The sequence below is a fragment of the Schistocerca gregaria genome, chromosome 11 (genome assembly GCF_023897955.1).
Source record: "Schistocerca gregaria isolate iqSchGreg1 chromosome 11, iqSchGreg1.2, whole genome shotgun sequence".
Classification (NCBI taxonomy): Eukaryota; Metazoa; Arthropoda; class Insecta; order Orthoptera; family Acrididae; genus Schistocerca; species Schistocerca gregaria.
Genome location: NC_064930.1, coordinates 145,123,330 through 145,137,149, shown reverse-complemented (window position 1 = coordinate 145,137,149; position 13,820 = coordinate 145,123,330). Strand labels below are relative to the sequence as shown.

General features: G+C 44.8%; 1 protein-coding gene across 1 annotated transcript in view; it reads right to left on the bottom strand.

Annotated features, from left to right (window-relative positions):
• The window catches only part of LOC126295266 (uncharacterized), a 710,311-nt gene that overhangs the window by 144,829 nt on the left and 551,662 nt on the right, over positions 1–13,820 (bottom strand). Inside the window, exon 62 of the mRNA XM_049987689.1 lies at positions 12,004–12,348. Within this exon, the coding sequence (XP_049843646.1) occupies positions 12,004–12,348 (345 nt within the window). The remainder of the gene's footprint in view (positions 1–12,003; positions 12,349–13,820) is intronic.

The following is a 13,820-nucleotide window of genomic DNA, read 5'->3' as shown; positions in this document are numbered from 1 at the left end:
ACTTGACTAGAAGAAGCGATCGGTTGGTAGGACATGTTCTGAGGCATCAATGGATCACCAATTTAGTATTGGAGGGCAGCGTGGAGGGTAAAAATTGCAGAGGGAGACCAAGAGATGAGTACACTAAGCAGATTCAGAAGGATGTAGGTTGCAGTAGGTACCAGGAGATGATGAAGCTTGCACAGGATAGAGTAGCATAGAGAGCTGTATCAAACCACTCTCAGGACTGAAGACCACAACAACAACAACAACAACATGTGAGCTGCTTTGGTAACCCTATTACATACAACTTTTGAAGTTCAATTGTGTTGGTAATAGTTTCATACAAAAGAGACCTAGAGATTCTGAAAACACTGTTTTCATCTTGTCCAAACTCAGTGAACAGTTCCCATAGACTGTATCTTCCATCTCATTCACCACCTCATTAGTCTGAATCGAGTAATGCTCACATTTTGTTGATCGTAAAAATTTGTTGTGCCAGCTTTACACTCACAACATCATCTGTACACATTACTACAATTCATCACACTGTCACCGTAAACTATTCTGATTTCGTTAAATACGTGGCACACTGCATTTATCTTTACTAGAAGAAATCAGATTACACTCCTCACCTCACAGCAGGTGGAATTCACAACTGACAGTCTCAGTTCAACATGGCACTACAGCACGAGTTTTTAGGCAACTGAGACAAACGAGAGTGTGTTACACTGTCAACACATTGGCCTTACATGCAGTGCTACGAACTTTGTCAAAAAAAATCCCTCTGAGCACCATCTACATCTACATCTACATGACTACTCTGCAATTCACATTTAAGTGCTTGGCAGAGGGTTCATCGAACCACAATCATACTATCTCTCTACTATTCCACTCCCGAACAGCGAGCGGGAAAAACGAACACCTAAACCTTTCTGTTCGAGCTCTGATTTCTCTTATTTTATTTTGATGATCATTCCTACCTATGTAGGTTGGGCTCAACAAAATATTTTCGCATTCGGAAGAGAAAGTTGGTGACTGAAATTTCGTAAAAAGGTCTCGCCGCGACGAAAAACGTCTATGCTGTAATGACTTCCATCCCAACTCGTGTATCATATCTGTCACACTCTCTCCCCTATAACGCGATAATACAAAACGAGCTGCCCTTCTTTGCACCCTCTCGATGTCCTCCGTCAATCCCACCTGGTAAGGATCCCACACCGCGCAGCAATATTCTAACAGAGGACGAACGAGTGTAGTGTAAGCTGTCTCTTTAGTGGACTTGTTGCATCTTCTAAGTGTCCTGCCAATGAAACGCAACCTTTGGCTCGCCTTCCCGACAATATTATCTATGTGGTCCTTCCAACTGAAGTTGTTTGTAATTTTAACACCCAGGTACTTAGTTGAATTGACAGCCTTGAGAATTGTACTATTTATCGAGTAATCGAATTCCAACGGATTTCTTTTGGAACTCATGTGGATCATCTCACACTTTCCGTTATTTAGCGTCAACTGCCACCTGACACACCATACAGCAATCTTTTCTAAATCGCTTTGCAGCTGATACTGGTCTTCGGATGACCTTACTAGACGGTAAATTACAGCATCATCTGCGAACAACCTAAGAGAACTGCTCAGATTGTCACCCAGGTCATTTATATAGATCAGGAACAGTAGAGGTCCCAGGACGCTTCCCTGGGGAACACCTGATATCACTTCAGTTTTACTCGATGATTTGCCGTCTATTACTACGAACTGCGACCTTCCTGACAGGAAATCACGAATCCAGTCGCACAACTGAGACGATACCCCATAGCTCCGCAGCTTGATTAGAAGTCGCTTGTGAGGAACGGTGTCAAAAGCTTTCCGGAAATCTAGAAATACGGAATCAACTTGAGATCCCCTGTCGATAGCGGCCATTACTTCGTGCGAATAAAGAGCTAGCTGCGTTGCACAAGAGCGATGTTTTCTGAAGCCATGCTGATTACGTGTCAATAGATCATTCCCTTCGAGGTGATTCATAATGTTTGAATACAGTATATGCTCCAAAACCCTACTGCAAACCGACGTCAATGATATAGGTCTGTAGTTAAATGGATTACTCCTACTACCCTTCTTGAACACTGGTGCGACCTGCGCAATTTTCCAATCTGTAGGTACAGATCTATCGGTGAGCGAGCGGTTGTATATGAGTGCTAAGTAGGGAGCTATAGTATCAGCGTAATCTGAAAGGAACCTAATCGGTATACAATCTGGACCTGAAGACTTGCCCGTATCAAGCGATTTGAGTTGCTTCGCAACCCCTAAGGTATCTACTTCTAAGAAACTCATGCTAGCAGATGTTCGTGTTTCAAATTCTGGAATATTCCATTCGTCTTCCCTGGTGAAGGAATTTCGGAAAACTGCGTTCAATAACTCCGCTTTAGCGGCGCAGTCGTCGATAACAGTACCATCGGCACTGCGCAGCGAAGGTATTGACTGCGTCTTGCCGCTTGTGTACTTTACATACGACCAGAATTTCTTCGGATTTTCTACCAAATTTCGAGACAATGTTTCGTTGTGGAACCTATTAAAGGCATCTCGCATCGAAGTACGTGCCAAATTTCGCGCGTCTGTAAATTTTAGCCCATCTTCAGGATTTCGCGTTCTTCTGAACTTCGCATGCTTTTTCCGTTGCCTCTGCAACAGCGTTCGGACCTTTTTTGTGTACCACGGGGGATCCGTTCCATCTCTTACCAATTTATGAGGTATGAATATCTCAATTGCTGTTGCTACTATATCTTTGAATTTGAGCCACATCTCGTCTACATTCGCATAGTCAGTTCGGAAGGAATGGAAATTGTCTTTTAGGAAGGCTTCTAGTGGTACTTTATCCGCTTTTTTAAATAAAATTATTTTGCGTTTGTTTCTGATGGATTTGGAAGAAATGGTATTGAGCCTAGCTACAATGACCTTGTGATCACTAATCCCTGTATCAGTCATGATGCTCTCTATCAGCTCTGGATTGTTTGTGGCCAAGAGGTCAAGTGTGTTTTCGCAACCATTTACAATTCGCGTGGGTTCGTGGACTAACTGCTCTAAATAATTTTCAGAGAATGCATTTAGGACAATCTCGGAAGACGTTTTGTGCCTACCACCGGTTTTGAACAAGTATTTTTGCCAACATACCGAGGGTAGGTTGAAGTCCCCACCAACTATAACCGTATGAGTGGGGTATTTATTTGTTACGAGACTCAAACTTTCTCTGAACTGTTCCGCAACTGTATCATCGGAGTCTGGGGGTCGGTAGAAGGAGCCAATTATTAACTTAATTCGGCTGTTAAGTATAACCTCCACCCACACCAATTCGCACAGAGTATCTACTTCGACTTCACTACAAGATAAACCACTACTGACAGACACCAACACTCCACCACCAATTCTGCCTAATCTATCTTTCCTGAACACCGTCTGAGACTTCGTAAAAATTTCTGCAGAACTTATTTCAGGCTTTAGGCAGCTTTCTGTACCTATAACGATATCCGCTTCTGTGCTTTCTATTAGCGCTTGAAGCTCAGGGACTTTTCCAGCGCAACTACAACAGTTTACAACTATAATTCCGACTGTTCCTTGATCCAAGCACGTCCTGTAATTGCCAAGCACCCTTTGACATTGCAGCCCATCCCGCACTTTCCCGAGGCCTTCTAACCTAAAAAACCGCCCAGTCCACGCCACACAGCCTCCGCTACCCGTGTAGCCGCCAGCTGAGTGTAGTGAACTCCTGACCTATTCAGCGGAACCCGAAACCCCACCACCCTATGGCGCAAGTCAAGGAATCTGCAGCCAATACAGTCGCAAAACCGTCTGAGCCTCTGATTCAGACCCTCCACCCGGCTCTGCACCAAAGGTCCGCAGTCGGTTCTGTCCACGATGCTGCAGATGGTGAGCTCTGTCTTCATCTCGTAAGCAAGACCGGCAGCCTTCACCAAATCAGATAGCCGCTGGAATCCAGAGAGAATTTCCTCAGATCCAAAGCGACACACGTCATTAGTGCCGACATGTGCCACCACCTGCAGCTGGCTGCACCCTGTGCTCTTCATGGCATCCGGAAGGACCCTTTCCACATCAGGAATGACTCCTCCCGGAATGCACACGGAGTGCACACTGGATTTCTTCCCCTCCTTAGCCGCCATATCCCTAAGGGGCCCCATTACGCGCCTAACATTGGAGCTCCCAACCAGAGGCTAATTACACTTGCTTACTGAACATGCCTCATACTCTCCTCAACCTACCATGAAAGTGTTGCCAGTACCTCACATATAACAGAATGAAATGCCATTTTTTGTGCATGCTCGTTTCCTGCTATTCCGACAAAACAAGTCTACTGAGATGTCCCAGTACTCGTATGGATATCACTTTTACAAATTTGGTAAATCACTGGTAGCAAAGACATTTGTCAACAATCATAAAGAAACATGAGAAGGGATATTAATTCCATACATGTACATTAAGGTAAAATAAATATTAACACAATCAGTGCAATGATGACACTTTCTGCCCAGAATTACATAAAGAGTTTTTTACAACAGGAAACAGCTGCTAACATGTAGAACAAAAGGATTAATAAACTGCTAAATTTAGAAAAGATGAATAATATGGGAATGCTACAGATCAGATCACTGATCAAATAAAGAATTATGACGACCTGTAGCAAGTCAATGAGGAAAAAATGCCTAGAACGAACAGGAAGAAATGGAGCAGTGGAACAGTTTGGTACACATTACGACATGTGTCACTGGCAAAAAATCCAGTCGATGGGATGGTGGATGGAAAGAATCACATGGGTAGGCAGGAATATGAGAATGTAAGGCACACACGAAGTAATGGGCAGCGGCAGATGCGAAAATAGTTATAAATGTAATATCAAAGTTGGGGGCCACAAAACAGACAAAGTAAATGAATTCTGCTTTCTCGGAAACAAAAACACACGAAAGACAAAGGAAAGAGGACTCTAAATGCAGGTTAGTACAGGCAAAGAGGGCGTTCCTGTACAAAAGAAGTCTGGTAGTAACTACCACACACTTTAATCCGAGGTAGAAATTTCTGATAATGTAATTTGGAGCACAGTATGCACAGAAGTGAATCACAGATGCGGGGAAACTGGAATAGAAGAAGAGAATGAATGCATTTAAGATGTGGAGCTATAGAAAGATTTTGAAAGCTCACGCAGGATACGGTGGCCGATGCATAGTCACCAATTTTCATCCAAAGTGCTGGGAGAGTTCACTTGCTTCTTCGGTACAGAAAGCTGATAAGTGTTCTCCAACTTAGGTTTATATGAAATTTCATTTTTGCTTTATTTATAGCTTCATACATCAAGTTCATTACGATGTACCCATCACTTCATTAATGGTAGCAGAACAAACAGAAAAAGCTGTTGTGATTGGCAAGGTTTCTGAGCCAGTCTTTCCTTCCCATCCCGCGCATTAAGTCTCCCCTGACCCACGGTTCTGGGTTTCTCTCCCAAAATCCACCCCTTTTCCTACACCCCTCCCCATTTCTTTTCCTTCACCCTCCTTCCTTCCCCTTCAACGCTTCTGCCAGAAGGAGGAGCCACTGACTCCTAAAACTTGCCAATCACAGCAGCCTTTTTTACGTGTGCATTCCGCCGCTGCTCGGTGAGTAGATTTTTTTTTTATCTATCCAATGAAATAACTTCATCAACAATTGATGGTTTTTGTTGTCATATCATTTCATTCATGGTCACAGTCAGTGTGAAAGTAAGACACGGTGCCAAATTCACAAAAATGTACAATGAAAAACACATGTTGCTACAATTTTGTGTTTGGTGCATATAACACAATATGTTGTTGCAGATGAAATTTAGCTAACATATTGAATTTTTCTTTAAACTTGGGTAGAGGTATCTCTGTCACCAATCTCGAGAAAACTAATCTGATGTAGCGTGCTCATTTGCTATTGTGCCAAGTCGGCAATAAAGCCAGAGTGAAATATCCGCAACAGTCCTCATATTTACTAAAATGTAGACTTTCACAGCCGGAAATATCATGTCCATTATAATTATTCGTGCTGTTATGCTGTGGTCGGTTGACAAATTGTGTGTCAATTCCCAACGTTTCGTCTCCGACTGCGGGAACGTCTTCAAGGGGGTCCGTAGCTCGGTGGAAGGTCTGACACACCCACTGGCTCGCTACTGACTGCCGCTAAAATCCGTGTCCGAGCGCTCCCGCGCCGCGACGTGATGTCGTGTCACGTGTTTTTAAAACATCTGTGCAATTGGCCGCCGTCCGCTGCCATCGATTACCGTTGCCATCACCCAGTGGTGGATGGGTGGATCACATCATCTTTAACACCGGCATCCATATACCGTTTAATTTCATGCCCCCCTCCTTTTGATTAAAATTATTAGGGTGTTTAGAGATTTCAATTGCCTCCCTGTAGAGTCTTTCGTAATATCCGCTTGTGGCTGCTAGTACTTGCGTCTCCTCGAAACGAATATTGTGGTACCACTAAACGAACTGTTTCTAAATGTTTGGAAGAGCACGAGAGAAATTGTAGAAGAGGAGAAACGGAATGATCAGCTGTTGTGGAGTATGCTTTCCAGCCAGGGAATCACAATATCCGTTTCGACGAGACACAAGTACTAGCGGCCACAAGCGAATATTACGAAAGGCTCTACAGGAAGGCAATCGAAATCGCTGAACACCCTAATAATTTCACTCAAAAGGAGGAGGGTGTGAAATTAAGCGGTATATGGATGCCGGTGTTGAAGAAGATGTGTACCACCCGTCCGCTACTGGGTGATGGCAATAGCGATCGACGGTGATGGACAGCGGCCAATTGTACTGACGCTATCAAGACACGTGACGTCACGTCGCGGCACGGGAGTGCACAGACACGGAATTTAGCGGCAGTCAGTAGCGAGCCAGTGGGTGTGTCGGACCTTCCATCGAGTTACGGACCCCCTTGAAGACGTCTCCCGCAGTCGGAGACGAAACGTTGGGAATTGACATAGAATTCATCAACCAACCACGGCATAACAGCTCTGATAATTATAATGCACATTCCTCATATTTCATAAACAGTTCCAGATACCGAAAAGGAATTCTGGCAAATGTAAGCACGCAAAGAGGAAAGTATTTTACAATATCCTTATTATGAGAAACTTCTTTATCTACAATGTTATTCCAATAACTACAGACTTTTTTCGTAAAAGAATGTAATTATTAAGGGCCATCGACAGCTGGTGAAATGGGAACAGATTTTGCAAGAATATAATTGAAGACTTTACACATTTTCTTTGTACCGAGGACGTGCTTCTTCATAAGCTACTGACTTTTCTTTTCCTCAGTCCCTCAATTCTGAATTAATAAACTTAATGAATCACCGTTTCAGAATTCTCTTGCAACTGTGGCTGCACAGCTCGTTAGTGGTCAGGCACTGCGAACTCTGCTATGCTGAAGAAGCAAAATTTGACACAGCATCCAGAGAAATGTGTAGGTTTTACTTGAAATTCACCACTCACGACACTTCTCTGAAAGTGGCAAATGGTTAACGAGGCAGATGAAAATAAACCTCTGCATTTTGGGTGGAATTCTTTTTAGATACTAACGAAAGCGGAGGTTGGGTTGGGTTGTTTGTGGGAAGAGACCAAACAACGAGGTCATCGGTCTCATCGGATTAGGGAAGGGACTCAGCCGTGCCCTTTCAAAGGAACCATCCCAGCTTTCGCCTGGAGAGATTTAGGGAAATCACGGAAAACCTAAATCAAGATGGCCGGATGCGAGATTGAACCGTCGTCCTCCCGAATGCGAGTCCACTGCGCTAACCACTGCGCCACCTCGCTCGGTGAAAGCAGAGGTGGCAGCAGCTCTTTCCAAACGGTCACCACGCAAGTGCAGATGTGGATGGCCTCGCCTAATATTTACAAAAAAATGTGAGCACAGGCACCAGGTTGGAATGGCACTTTCCCCTGCAGGACTCGACACTTTCCCCAGAGCGCTCGGAGCGATGCCCCACCACTGCCACTCCCCCCACACTTCTCCGGCCGAATGCCCGACTCGTGGCCACTGCATTTGGCGCACACACTGGACTGATAAAATGAGAAATGGTGAGCTCTTCTGCAGCAGAGAAACACAATGGAAAAGATAAAGAGACAGGGTGATAGGATACGTGTTAAGACAACAGGGAATAACTCGCACGGTGCCGGAGGGAGCTGTAGGGGAAGACAGAGATTGGAATATTTCAAACAGATAATGAGGACTTTGGTCTGAGGTGCTCATCTGAGACGAAGAGAGAGACTTGGGATAAGAAGTCGTAGAGGTCACGGGTTGCACTGAACCGGTCAGAAGACTGGTGACAAAGAAAAAAGAAACAATTGGCACTTGTGCCAATTTTGCTGCAAGTACGACAAGTAGGGAAATACGTCACTCAAACGTACAGTTGATGATCAAAACGACACTAGCTTACATGTACCGTGTATATGTAATCTGCCACAGGCAGTGCTGAACTATTGTGTACAGCAGGGGTCTCCAAACTACAGCCCAAGGGTCAGATCTGTCCAGTGTCGTCAGTTCATATGGCCCACTAATGGTACTCGAATTTGCTTCATAAAACACGAGACAAGACACATCTGCCTTACTGCCGGTGTTACTATGAATGTGTGCAGCCGTTCAGCCTGACATTGGAGCTGCTGCAGCTGAATCCGTGTACGGTGAATCACTCAGACTCCCTTCAGAATTTTTTAAGCGACAAGGTGGCCACCCGCCACGAGAAGCTTTGTTCCTACTTCAGCAAGTTAACAATTCTACCTCTAAATCTCGTCCTTTGCTGACATCTGACATACAGACTGGAAAATGTTTCTACACGATAATCTATGAACGTGTTCTCGGGTTACATCACGTACAGACTGTCAAATCCGTCTGTACCTCGTACAAAATTAATTCGGCAGCACGCTCTCGATCACCGTCAGTTCCACGCTTCTCTTACCGGAACACGTACAGAATGCCATGACTTACTTCAGAGAAAAGCAGTGAGGTGGCACAGCTGCGGTGAAGTCCCATTTCATTTTTACGAGTTCCAAAATGAAATAAATTATTTTCTTACTGAAAACGAGAGCTAATCCACAGCTATCAGATCCTGCCCAGTTCTCAAAGTCGTAATTATTGGTCGATATCACATTCCGAACGAATGAACTCGAAAATTTGGGAATAGGATAACCTCGACTGTGATTTCTGCAGAATTGTTAAAATATTTTCGGGAAAGCTGTCATTGTTTGAAGCACAATGCGAAGGAGAAAACTTTTTTCAGTTTCATTTGTGCTACAAGCCCTGAAGATGTCAACCTATATTTTCTAGGGAAATATCACTTCGCCACGAAGAAAAATGATCCTAATCCTACTCCTAATGATACAAGTCCCCAAGACACTATCCAAATTGAACCCTGCCTGGAACAGTTCTGTCCTCCATCACAGTGGGACCCACCTCCTCTTCCTCAAAATCACCCTCTCCAAACCTTCCAGGAATTTCTCACTTCCAGCCTTGCCTCTCAATCTTTCTTGAAAAACCTTAATCCTACCCCCAGCATCACCACAGCCGAAGCCCAGGCTATCCGTGATCTGAAACCTGACCGATCCATCATCATTCTTCCGGCTGACAAGGGTTCCACAACCGTGGTACTTGATCGTCGGGAGTATGTGGCTGAGGGACTGCGTCAGCTTTCAGACAACTCTACATACAAAGTTTTCCAAGGTAATCCCATTCCTGATGTCCAGGTGGAGCTTCAGGGAATCCTCAGAACCTTAGGCCCCCTACAAAACCTTTCACCTGACTCCATCAAACTCCTGACCCCACCGACACCTCGCATTCCTACCTTCTAGCTACTTCTTAAAATTCACAAACCCAAACATCTCAGCCGCCCCATTGTAGTTGGTTACCGAGCACCCACAGAACGTATCTCTGCCTACGTAGATCAACACCTTCAACCCATTACATGCAGTCTCCCATCCTTCATCAAAGACACCAACCACTTTCTCGAACGCCTGGAATCCTTACCCAGTCAGTTACCCCCGGAAACCATCCTTGTAACCATTGATGCCACTTCCCTATACTCAAATATCCCGCACGTCCAGGGCCTCGCTGCAACGGAGCACTTCCTTCCACGCCGATCACCTGCTACCCTACCTAAAACCTCTTACCTCATTACCTTAGCCAGCTTCATCCTGACCCACAATTTCTTCACTTTTGAAGGCCAGACATACCAACAATTAAAGGGAACAGCCATGGGTACCAGGATAGCCCCTCGTATGCCAACCTATTTATGGGTCGCTTAGAGGAAGCCTTCTCGGTTACCCAAGCCTGCCAACCCAAAGTTTGGTACAGATTTATTGATGACATCTTCATGATCTGGACTCACAGTGAAGAACAACTCCAGAATTTCCTCTCCAACCTCAACTCCTTTGGTTCCATCAGATTCACCTGGTCCTACTCCAAATCCCATGCCACTTTCCTTGACGTTGACCTCCATCTGTCCAATAGCCAGCTTCACGGGGAGGCGGGGAGACGGAGAATAAGAATAAGAATAAGAATAAGAATAAGAATAAGAAGAAGAAGAAGAAAGGTGCGTTGTTTAAAGAGAAGCGCAAAGAAGGAAAATTTGTTGAGTTTTACTGCTGCTTGTGTGATGCTGAATTTCCGAAACTGAAGAAATTCGCCACTGGTATTACATCAGTGTTTGAACAACTTACATCTGTGAGCGACCAATTTCAGAAATGAAGCATCTAAAGTAAGCAGTTCGAAAGTGAGAGGCTAATGTCAATTTGAAACTGACTGCCTCAAGTAATACCAAACCAAACAATATATAGAAACCGAACATCAGTTACACAACTATAACCAAAGTTTTTAGCTGCTTAGTTTGTGAGATTGCACTATACACATGTTAAATCTGATGTACCTATGTTTTTGCTAATGTCACTTCCTTTGAAAACAATTTTAGTAAATAAATAAATATATTGGCTGTCTTTCTCTTTTATGCATTATGTATCGCACACCCACGATTAACACATGTAGCAGATTTTTGAATTTCGCCGCGCTACACTTGTTCACTCAGATATAAATTATACTGTTGCAGCTGTATGAGTGCTGGACGGCAGGGAAAATATTTATAAGAAAATGAAGGTACAAAAATTGTAAGTCTTTTTGTTTTCTACCCGCTATTGTCTCTTGAGAGCGAAAGCTGAACTTCACTTATTCGCTAGTCTCGGTACGATTCAGACGTAAAAACTTATTGATGTGCAAACATATAGTATTGTGGAAGCTTGTATGAAATTTGGAGGATGGGAGCAGCCGCAAAATAAATTGCATTCAATATTAAGATGTTACTCATTCGTAGACATTAGTAATTTCAGTATGACGAAATTTACTGCAAGCTTTTGGGGCAGCAAGAATTTTTTCATGCAGAAATGAAGCAGGAGATAGTTGTAGAACAAGACATAAATGCCGCACGAGAGAAGAAATATTAACATTTTAATGAATGTACTCTTATCTACACCATTTCCCCTGTTAATCACATTTTGTTATTCCCTGCTGTCTTTCAAATAATTTTGTAGTGGAAATTGGTTTGACTTTTGCTCAGAAACGCCAGAAGGACCACCCCAACAATAGCTTTTCCGAATCACGAAGTCCAATAGCTTTTCTGTAATACGAAGTCCGATTTGCATTTCATTCTTTCCCTTTTTCACGGTCATTAACGATTTAAAAAACCCCTTTTTTATCCACCATTTCTTCCCACATTTTCAACCTTTTCTTTTCTTTTCTTCTCTTCTCTTTTTATTAACCACTACACACAGAATGTCGAACTTTGTTTTTTTTTTTTTTTTTACAGAGCTTTTGTTTTGACTTTTAAGTACTGCACAGAACGATGATGTAGCCCACACTCGTCACTTTGTCAGTTATTTGGCCAACTGAGAAAGGAGTTTGGTGAGCCCCGGTGCAGAGTATTTCAATGAGAAACAGCAGCGGTACCAACCTGTGCGGCGACTGCGCTATGGCAGCGGCAATGGTATCCTTGTAGGAGAACTGCGGCTTACTCTCGGCTGTACTGACAGAGCCGGCACCACGGAGGCGCGCCCCACCGGCGGCACCGCACCCAGCTGTTCTCCCCACACACGTATCAGCGCCACCGTCACTACTGCCAGCGGTGCCGGAGGACGTGAAAGCCCGAGTACCGGCACCGGCCGTCGACGCCGTCACGTCCCGCAGTGGGACGTCGTCCTCGCTGTGGCCGCTACTGCGGAGGGACGTGTCGGGGGCAGCCGGACCGGTGCCGACGACGTCGTTCACCGACGGGCCGGTCGGCGTCGGGGTAGCGGCACTGTGTCAGTAGGAAAGAGACGGTTAATGGTTAAAAGTTTGAAGAGCTCTGTGCAGTTTATAGAAAGACATTCAATCTAATTTATAAAGGATACTTGGAACTGAGGCCAAAACAAATAAGTAATACAAGATGCAAAATTAATCTGAAACATCACTAAAGAGAGAGCAATATATGGAGTTTTCGATAAGATCAGAAAAATAATACAAATGAAGTTTCATTCATCCATTAGCGAGTGCAACACATTACCTGACAGTTCACGGACCACAGGCTACATAACTGGACAAAATCAGACGGTAGCTCACGTTACGGGCGTGCTCCACGGAGACTGGCAAGCAACGGTGCCCGGTCACTGTCTACTCCTTCCTCACACTAAGGCCTCTTTTTGGTATTAGTGCGCTACTTCTGGCCAGAAATGTTCTCTCTGGCATACTAAGGTGCTTTTTACATATCACTTCTATCACGTGTCTCCCGTTACTTAGCTGCAGAGGTCGCGGAACTGCTCAGCTCCGTCAGCTTCGTGGACTCCAGACCCGATGTTAAGTTCGTTGCTATTCTCATTTCTGGGGTTCCTCATTACTCGCACCTTTCTTCAGTTTACTCTCGATGAGGTGTCGCCCGAAGTCGGCGACGCGCGTCAGTACCGCCGACATTAGCAACGTTTTGCCACGATCCGCAGAGACGAATGGGAGTGGACGAAAGAGACGCACCCTCCCTCTCGACGAGGCAACACTCTCGCAGAAGCCGAACTTTGAAACGTTCTGCCCAGTTCGCATTTCCGAGCCGGTGCAGTCGACACCGTCGAGTGGGACCGAAGTGTCGTTCGAGTCCCAGACGGATACGTTCGTTTGTAAATGTCGAACACTGCACTTCGAGAAAAGATTTTGTTAATTCGTGCATCGGTCAATGACAGCTGTAATTCCTGCGGCAAAGAATTGTATCAAGTTAATTAAATCTTTTCACGCTTTCACATAATAAAGTGAACTAGTAATTCATAGGTCGTAATTCTAATAAGACACCTCCCAGAGGAATCGAAGAGCCCACAGTTACGGCTGGACGACTGTATGCTACATCAGTGGTGAAACGAAAGTCCCAACTGCCCCTCCCAGCAGCCACTACACAGCCTCAGGAAGCTGAATCCTGGCCGGCTGTGGCAGTAACTGTGGCAAAGCGGGCAGCCACAGGCCAGGCAGCGTCTCGCGGGTCCGTCTGCGAACTACCGTTCCCGATTACGGCAGCTAGGAGACGCCTCCCTCCTCTCCCAGAAGTCTTCCCGATCCTCTACCGTACGACCGTACCTTTAGTGCCAATGTCTACGTTTGTCAGTAACAGTTGCCACGAGCTATTCTCTCTGTGGGTAACCGTGGAGATGGGTGTAATTCTACAGTCGTTCACACACTGTGTAACAAAGCAGGGCTGCCCACTGTTATCCTGTTTTGGTTTTGCACTCCTTCAGTAACTTAGTTAAGCAATGA